Consider the following 8393-nt stretch of genomic DNA (forward strand, 5'->3'; position numbering starts at 1 on the left):
CAATGTTTCTTGACTAAATTCCCCACAGAAAGTCTGACACAGCCCAATCATTCCCACTACAAGATGATCACAAAACCCGGATCTATGAGTCATCCAAGCAAGGGGCACTTCTCTGATTAAAGCAACAGCACATTGCCGTAAATCCTTAAAAGATGAGCAAAGTGCATCAAATTTTAACATTATAGTACTCTGTCACTGTTTGAACCAAGCGTGACATCTTTGTGACACAGGGAGTTTGGTAACAGCACTTTAGAAAGACGACATTATGACCTGATTTTGCAGATAAGTGTCTGCAGAGACTGTCTGTGTAAGGGATAATGCAGCACTGAGGTTTTCTCTGCTCTTACTGCCAGACCTAGTATTGATCTGTTTCATGTAATGTAAAACATCATTGCACCCGAGGGAAGATCCTCTGATAATTTTGTCAGGCATCATTATTATACTTCTTTTTGATTATGCTGTAAATTGCTCATGCTGGAGGATTAAGATGTGTTATTATTGGTGTACTCTTTAAATGATTCATGCATATTAATGTAAAAAATAAAATCAATTAAAGTGCTAAAGACTTCTCAAGACCACCTCTGCTATGTGCTAAAATGATCACAAAAATGAAACAAGCATAAATAGAAGTCTAAAAACTATTTATTACATGGCTCTCTGAAAGACTTCAATCTGATTGGTCATTTGAAGGATATTGTGGTTGAATATTTAATGACTATTGTCCCTGGGAATTAGTCAATTACACTGTGCTAGTTTGGTGTTTCACATCTTTTTACTCATAAAAATTAAATAATTATAGCTTTATTCATTTAAATAAAGTATCCATTTAATAAAATGGATAATGTACAGCTAGATGCTCGTTATCATACAGAAACCCCTTCAAAATCCTTATCACATCATACATTTTTTAATAATTGTCTGAATGCATTTCATCCCATACATAACTCAGAACCCTATACTGTTATGAGTTATGTAAGGGATATAATCTTTGTTTTTTGTTTTTTTTTAACTTAAACTCCCACAGCTTGTACCAAAACTTCCCCCTTCAATGAAAAAAGTGCATGGGCAGCAAATTAAGCTTTAATATGAATATTATGTGATGAGCACGGTGTCCGAATATTCTCTCTGCCTGTTCATGTGTACAAAACCCTCCAGTCTGTCCCTTCCACATTTACTAATGACTAGCCACTGGATGACACCACAGCACAATTCACTTGAATGAATGTTGGGCATGTCAGGACCCTAGGCGACCGCATTTATCAGGCCTTGACCTTCCCAGCAAAAAATAAAATACAAATCCAATACTACGTGACTGTGCATGTAAAACCGCTTTTCTACAAATAATGAAAAGGCTGACCCAGGCATTTCTGAGAATAAAAAAAGTTTGTTGACCATGTTTACACAATCACCTTGATACTAGTTGAAAAAAAGATCTTAAAAGTAGTTTTATTCATTTTCATAAAGGCAAATAAAGTGCAAGTGCCTCCACAGTATGACTAACAGGGCAAGAGTACTGAACCTGACTAAACCCACACACATGTGAAGAAGCACCTCTTCAAACAGTCACTTAGAGATGTTTTATCAGAATGACATATTGGCTTCAGTGCTGGCATATGCCTGCTTTTATAGTCATTGGGTTTGGTTCTGTGTTCATATTAATTTGTGTCACTCTCATGCATGTTAAAAGTCTCTATCTGGACCAATTCTGCATGAGCGCAATGTTTCATATGGAGAATGATATGTAACTTTACAGTACAAAACCCCGATTGAATTAGTCAGCCCACCCAAAAGCAGATTCCTGTACTTTTGGCAATGCATTTGGCCCAGGTCACCTGAAAATCAAGGTTGCGTAGCATGAGGGACGAAGGATTGTTGGATTATAGAAATATGTGATTTATCCAAAAGTCCCCAAGAGTGAGAGTGTAATGCAAGCGAAACATAAAACGTTAAAAAAACAAAAACTGTCCCTTGGTAGAGCCTAGGGCAAGTCAGACCTTTTACTGTCAGAGTTGCTTTAAAAGCACAGTAGTGATTGAGCCGAAATGGATATAGTGCGTATTTGTCCATCGTCTTTACTGTCCCAGAGCTGCTGATGCACTTTTTCCCCTTCCATCGCATGACTTGACATATGCAGTTCTTTGACTATCCCCATGGATATTTCCCCACAGCCAGAGTACTTTCATGACGCTGTTCTAAACACAAGACTTTTATGCTCCATGATAATCATCTCTCAGGGAGTATCCTAACCAGCACAAACTGAAAGGAGCAAAATGTTCCATCACTCAACATGGAAACAGTACTCAAACAAATATCTATGCTACTTTGCTGACGTTTTCACCAAACATACTACGATGCATGTAAAAATCTCTGGGAAAACGCATATAACCCACTTATAAAAACTAACAATGCTGGGTTGTCTTAACGCATGTTTTGGTCCAATATGGACAAACCCAACCCATTGGGCTTAAAAATTTAAACCAACGGTTTGGTTTGTTTGTCCGTATTTGACCCAAACATGGGTTGGAACAACTCAGCATTTTTTAAGAGAGTACTCATTTAAATAAATATATCTGAACTCAAACACTTCAAGACCATCTTTCCTATCTTTAAAAAAAAGTGCAGTAATTTGATATTTTTGCTGTAGTCTTTACATTAATTTGGGCTAATGAAGTACTGTTGCATGGCTATCTGGAATACTTAATTCTGACTATTTCAATATGTTTTTTTATAATTGAACATTTATTAAATATTTTATGTGCAATATATTTAATATGTTTGTATAATGCCTGCTTTAACCATTGCTCCTGGCAAACAATCTCCTGGTATTCGTTTCTCATAACACTCTTTCTCCTCACAAAAATTTGTCATATACTGGAAATAACATGTCTTTGTCACTTTGGGTTTTGTTCCTTGTTCCTGTTTCATGTATGTCATGTGATCCCTTGTTCAAGTCATGTGATCCTGCCATGTGTTCCCTTGTCTGATGTGACGTGTAGTTATTGGTTCATTGTTTAATTGTTCACAGGTGTCCCTTGTCTAGTAATTAGTCTGTGTATTTAAGCCCTCATATTTGCCCTGTGTCTTTGTCTAGTATTGAATGTTTTTTCTTTTCCAGGTTCTTGTTTTCAGTTACCAGCCTTTGTTTGAGCAAGTGTTGTTAATTAAATTTGCATTTGGGTTCTCAACCAGCTTGCCTCCATGACATTCATTACAGTCTTATGTCCCTCTAAATTTGTAATTTTAAAAAAAAGTGTTGCTATAGTGGTTCCTGGCCTAAATTTCAATTTAGAAAGAAAAATCCACTCCCAGTCTTGATGATATTATAATGGATTCCACCCATTTTTGTTGCACAAAGTTTAATACTTAGCAGTTTGTTCAAATTGTTATCTGTAAGTAATAATAATAAAGATGCTTGTCCTAGAGATCAGGATAAATAAATTAAAACACAGAGATTATTCAAGGCGGCCTCTGCTGCATTATTGATATGCGCATGTAAACAGCTAAACTGGCACAGATACTTTAGGCATAAACACCCACAAATACTGGGCATCAGACGACTTTTCAGTTACACTCTTAATAAGAGCACACTTCTCAAACATGTGTCCTCAGCAGCGAGAGACCCTGTTGAGGATGTGACCATTACTAGACAGTACCCCTCCTGAGACGTGTTGCCTTGATCACTTTCCATCACAGTGAGAGAAAAACACAGATCTCACAGGCTCCTAAAGGAGCACGTCTGGCTCTTCGTTCTCAGTAGAGACTAGTGCTCCCCAGCAAAACAACGGGTTTTTGTATCAGGCAACGTTGCTAGTTGAAATGTCTTGAGAATGTGCCACGATTCCAACTTCCATGATATTTGTATTAAGAACAGCTGACAATACTAATGCAAATTCAGGCATAAACAAAAAAATCAAATAACAAGTATTGACTGTTTTTTCTTTACCTCCTCACATATGTTGACATGAGTGGAAATAATTACTGGATAAGTCCTTCACAAAAGAATGTACGGTCATGTCCCTCCGGTGCTGGCTTATACAGCAGCGTAACAGTAAAGGACAATTTGCTGTATCACACCACTATTGGGCATCATTATAGCGTATGTTCCTGCAGCCTGATATTCATTTGGTACTTGAAGTTCGCAGAAGACTAGGAATAGATCATACACCACCGCTTGATAATTAGACACCAACAGGTCCAATTGCGCAAGAGGGAATTTTTGCACATGTGCATCATCTTTAGGGAAAGGATCTTACCAAACACGCTTTCTGCTAATGATGCCTGGCTTTGCCCGCTCCCTTCTGAGTTTCCCTGGAGCTAATTTACCGGAACATCGCCACCGTTGAGACTTTTTCAAGCTTTCGTCCCTTTGGATACAGATCCTCAAGACATGGATAACGAAGGAAAGCAACTAATGCATGTCAGGCAAAAAGAAGACCGCATCCTTTCCAGGTCACGTCATCAGAAAAGATGATTCATCCTAATCTGATTTATCCTACAACAGGCACAAATTAGGAGTTTTAAATTATGGCAAGCATAATGTGTTCTTCATCATTAATATTACATCAGGACACAATGGAAATGACGGAATGCAGAGAAAGCTTGCTTTTATGTCTACCAATTTAAACCCTTGTCTAGAGCAAATTCAATTGCTGAAATGTTGATCTGTCATAAATGTGTCCTGGCAAAAACAAAACTGACACACTTAGATTATATCTGAAGGAAGAACATCTTAAAGGGAAAGGTCAATCAAAAATTAATATTCTGTTCTCATTTCCCAATTTGTATGACATTCTTTCTTCCTTGGAACAGAAAAACACTATAAAAGTAGTTCATATAATTTAATTTCATACTAGTGAACTACATGCATCCTTCGGAAAACTGTGAACATCTCCTTTTGAAGAAAGTCAGTCATACAGGTTTGAAACAATAAGTAAATCATGACAGGATTTTTATTTTTGAATGAACTATTCCTTTAACAAAATGCTAAATAGAAAGAACACTGTCTCCTGAGAGTGTTGCCATCTTGTAATCCTGCTAGCTGTAGTATTTGTCATTACTCAGCTACGGTACAAATTAGACACATAACATTTTATTACCAGTGATTAATTCATGAAGCAATTTTCAAGGCAATAAACTCGGACCTCAGTTGAGAACGAGGGGCTAATAATAAAGTCATTGTATACTAAGAAAGAAACCAACCAAACATGTAGTGATGCAACTCTGCCAGGCATTCAATTTCACTGGAATAAGAAGTGTGACAACTACAGTAGCCCTGTAACTATACATCAGATAACTAATGTTTGTTAGAATTATGAATTTTGTATTAAACAGAGAAGCTGTAATATCGAGCAGAAATAATAAGGCGATGAAACTTTACAACACAGAATTCTATTTAAATTCTTTCTTCAAGCATGGAGATTCCTGTTCATCAACAAGTGATATTGCGCTCTTCAGACCATCACACCCTGTATGTTAACAACTCTCAATAATGTAACAATTCATAAACCTGCACAAATAAGACATTTCTGAAGAAAATGCTAAGAGATGACTCGCTGCTATACAAACCAAAAGTCAAGAGAATAATTTGCACTCATATAATCATTATATGAACATAATCACTGCTGTTTGGAGTGACATACTGAGTACAGTTCAGTAGAGGTTACGTTTGCATGAACCACAGTAGAACAACAGAGACAAAGTAACTAAGCAACTGTTGTCAGGTTTTAAACTCTATTACTATAAAGGCATTATATTAACATAAGCAAAAGGCTAATGTCTTGCTCTTTATACAACTAGGTAAACAAACAGCTAACTGAACTTCAAAGAATTCAAATAATCTAAAAAGGACACAATACTAGGTATATATATATATATAAAAAAAAAAATTTGTGTGTGTGTGTGTGTGTGTGTGTGTGTGTGTGTGTGTGTGTGTGTGTGTGTGTGTGTGTGTGTGTGTGTGTGTGTGTAACAGTTATTATTATTATCAGTTTTGATATATTTTTGTATATAGGTACTTGCTAATTTAAAATATATTAAATATACTTGCTGATTTAAAATTATTGCCCAATCTTATTCTCAAGTTCAGGTGTTGTTGAGCTACGTGTCAAATGAATCACAAAGGCAATGAAAGCTACGAACTCCACACTCAATGTCCTCGGGATAGAAAACACAAAACATCACATGACATTTACTTGCATATGGACGCAGGCATATATCTGTGCTTCCTCTTAAAAAACCCTTCTGTTGGGTTCACAGTATATTAGAGGGCTTCCAGCTTTTCCATGCATGCTGCTCTGCTAAAACAACAGAGCCCTGCAGGACACAGAATATTCATATCGGACAAGGACACTATATAGGCCATCCTTTAAATGGGTGAGGGTGCCCTTTCAATGGTGCTGCTGGGTTCAATTTCTTAAGAAAGTTAGGATAAGAGGGAAAAGGCAGGCAAAGCTATTTAGGATGCATTTATGAAAATAAGTGTTTATCAAACTGAATGAATGGGACCCATTTACAGTGTCTCAAAGAGTATCATTTCATAAACGTAGACTAGCTGCTGTTTCTTTCTGAATGGCTGCCATGGCAACAACCACATGACTAGCTCAAAACTCAAGCTGAACTCATAACTCTGTTCATTTTGGTTTCTGGTGCAGCTATATTCAGGCTACAGCGAAGCAAAAAAAATGCAACATCAAGCTTACCAACCTGTTTTGCCCTGTGTTAATAAATATCTGCAATACAGATGGGACAAAAACTGCTATGAGATGCACAGGAACAAGGTAAAATGGCAAACTGCTGGTTTATTTTGGACATAGTACCATGGTAATATGTTTTTGTTTATTCAATGGCATTTGAAATATCATAGAGAACCATGTTGATACCATGCTATATGTCAAAGTACAAATGGTAGGCCTACATTTTTGTAGGGGATACGACATGGCCAAAAAAATACATGTAAAGTTTAATTGACTAAGATTACACCAAGTGCTTCTTTGTATAACATATGTTAGCATATTATTTCAAGGTTAAATCCGCAAAATCAACTATCAACGCTACTCCCCCGAAAACCTATGTCCATCTGCTTGTCAAGTTTAAGAAAAGACAGGTAGGACAACTGAACTACATCGTTTCATGACCACCAGATGCCGACATTTCCGTCGATTCTCAAAAAATAATTATCAAGGAAATCACGGGAAACACATCATGCTTTACCTTTGTAAATAAATAAATGTCATACGCCTATCCTTCTCTTATCTATCATATCCAGCTTGAAGAAGAACGGGTTTCGAGAATCGAAAGAGAAAATCAGATGCTTCTAGATAAAATGACCCATATAATGCAGACCAACGGAGGAGTTGACTGCAGAAATGACTATGTAAAGAAAAGGTATCAAATATCCAACAATATAATATTACATATTTAATAATTTGCATGATATTCAGTCATATCTAATATATTGCACTTTATGGCTTCTGTTTCAGTCTTGGCTCAGAAAGAAGACTGCAGGAGCTGTTTCACATCACCAAAGAGAATCAGCGTATCCTCCAGCGTTTGTCCACATGCAGGCCACGTCACAGCGTTCAAGAGTGGCGCGAGCAGTGGCTCAGAAACCTTCAGCTCATGGAGAATATAGGGAGATATCCGCGTCACACCGCACAGGTCGGCGAATTACTACTAAAATGTACAAATATTTCCCATTTTGTCTATACGTAGGCCTAATTAATATTTATTTGATGCATTTGTATCTATTGGCTACTTATTTATGCATATTCGTGTTCGTGTATATGCTTAGGCTACTCTGACTTGAGTTTTTCTGTGCAATTAAAGAGATCCTCCTTGCCACCCATTTCAGCTGACAGACACTGAAAGGTAGAGAACAAGAAAACTCCAAGAAATGAGGATGAACGGTCTGCTAATATAAGAAATGAAAGGAAGGATGTGATGAGAAGACGAAATCAGAACACAAAGTTACATCTGAAGACGAGGCGTAATTCTGCAAGAAAGAGTGCAAATGTTGAATATCTATGTTAAAATCGAAGTTAATTCGTAAAGATGTTTTCCGTATGATAGGCCTAAGGCTAGAATTATACGTTCTTTGCTACTGCTTTGGACAAGTTATATTAGTTGGCTAACAAAATATCAATCATAACTTAACTGTGAATGTCTGGAAATAAATACGTTCTAATGTTTTTCTCTTTTTTTATTTGATAATTTATCTTTATATTTCTTAATTGTTTTTTGTATAGCCTACACATCCCCTGTACAAGTTCTAAATTTAAATAAAAGCATTTAGCCAATCATGTCTGACATATGACCGGAAATGAACATGGGATAATGACTCATAAATGAACGAACAAACAAATATGACATGATATTCAGACATTTTATCTACACAT

The 8393-nt window shown here is 36.6% G+C and overlaps 1 protein-coding gene across 3 annotated transcripts; it reads left to right on the forward strand.

The window, feature by feature from the left end:
• The first annotated feature begins 6622 nt into the window (after positions 1-6622).
• On the forward strand, positions 6623-8322 carry cfap97d2 (CFAP97 domain containing 2). 3 transcript variants are annotated; one of them, XM_077217065.1, is made up of 5 exons: positions 6623-6776; positions 7022-7102; positions 7265-7383; positions 7479-7656; positions 7825-8322. In XM_077217065.1, exons 1-5 carry the CDS (start codon positions 6681-6683, stop codon positions 7861-7863), a joined length of 513 nt encoding a protein of 170 aa, XP_077073180.1. In that variant the 5' UTR covers positions 6623-6680; the 3' UTR covers positions 7864-8322. The 3 variants fall into 3 exon arrangements, with proteins under 3 accessions (XP_077073180.1, XP_077073181.1, XP_077073182.1); XM_077217066.1 differs by having other exon boundaries at positions 7850-8007; XM_077217067.1 differs by lacking the exon at positions 7022-7102.
• Positions 8323-8393: the final 71 nt, after the last annotated feature.

Source organism: Siphateles boraxobius, unplaced genomic scaffold, assembly GCF_051911475.1.
Source record: "Siphateles boraxobius isolate OS27281-9 unplaced genomic scaffold, OSU_SipBor_1 7, whole genome shotgun sequence".
NCBI lineage: Eukaryota > Metazoa > Chordata > Actinopteri > Cypriniformes > Leuciscidae > Siphateles > Siphateles boraxobius.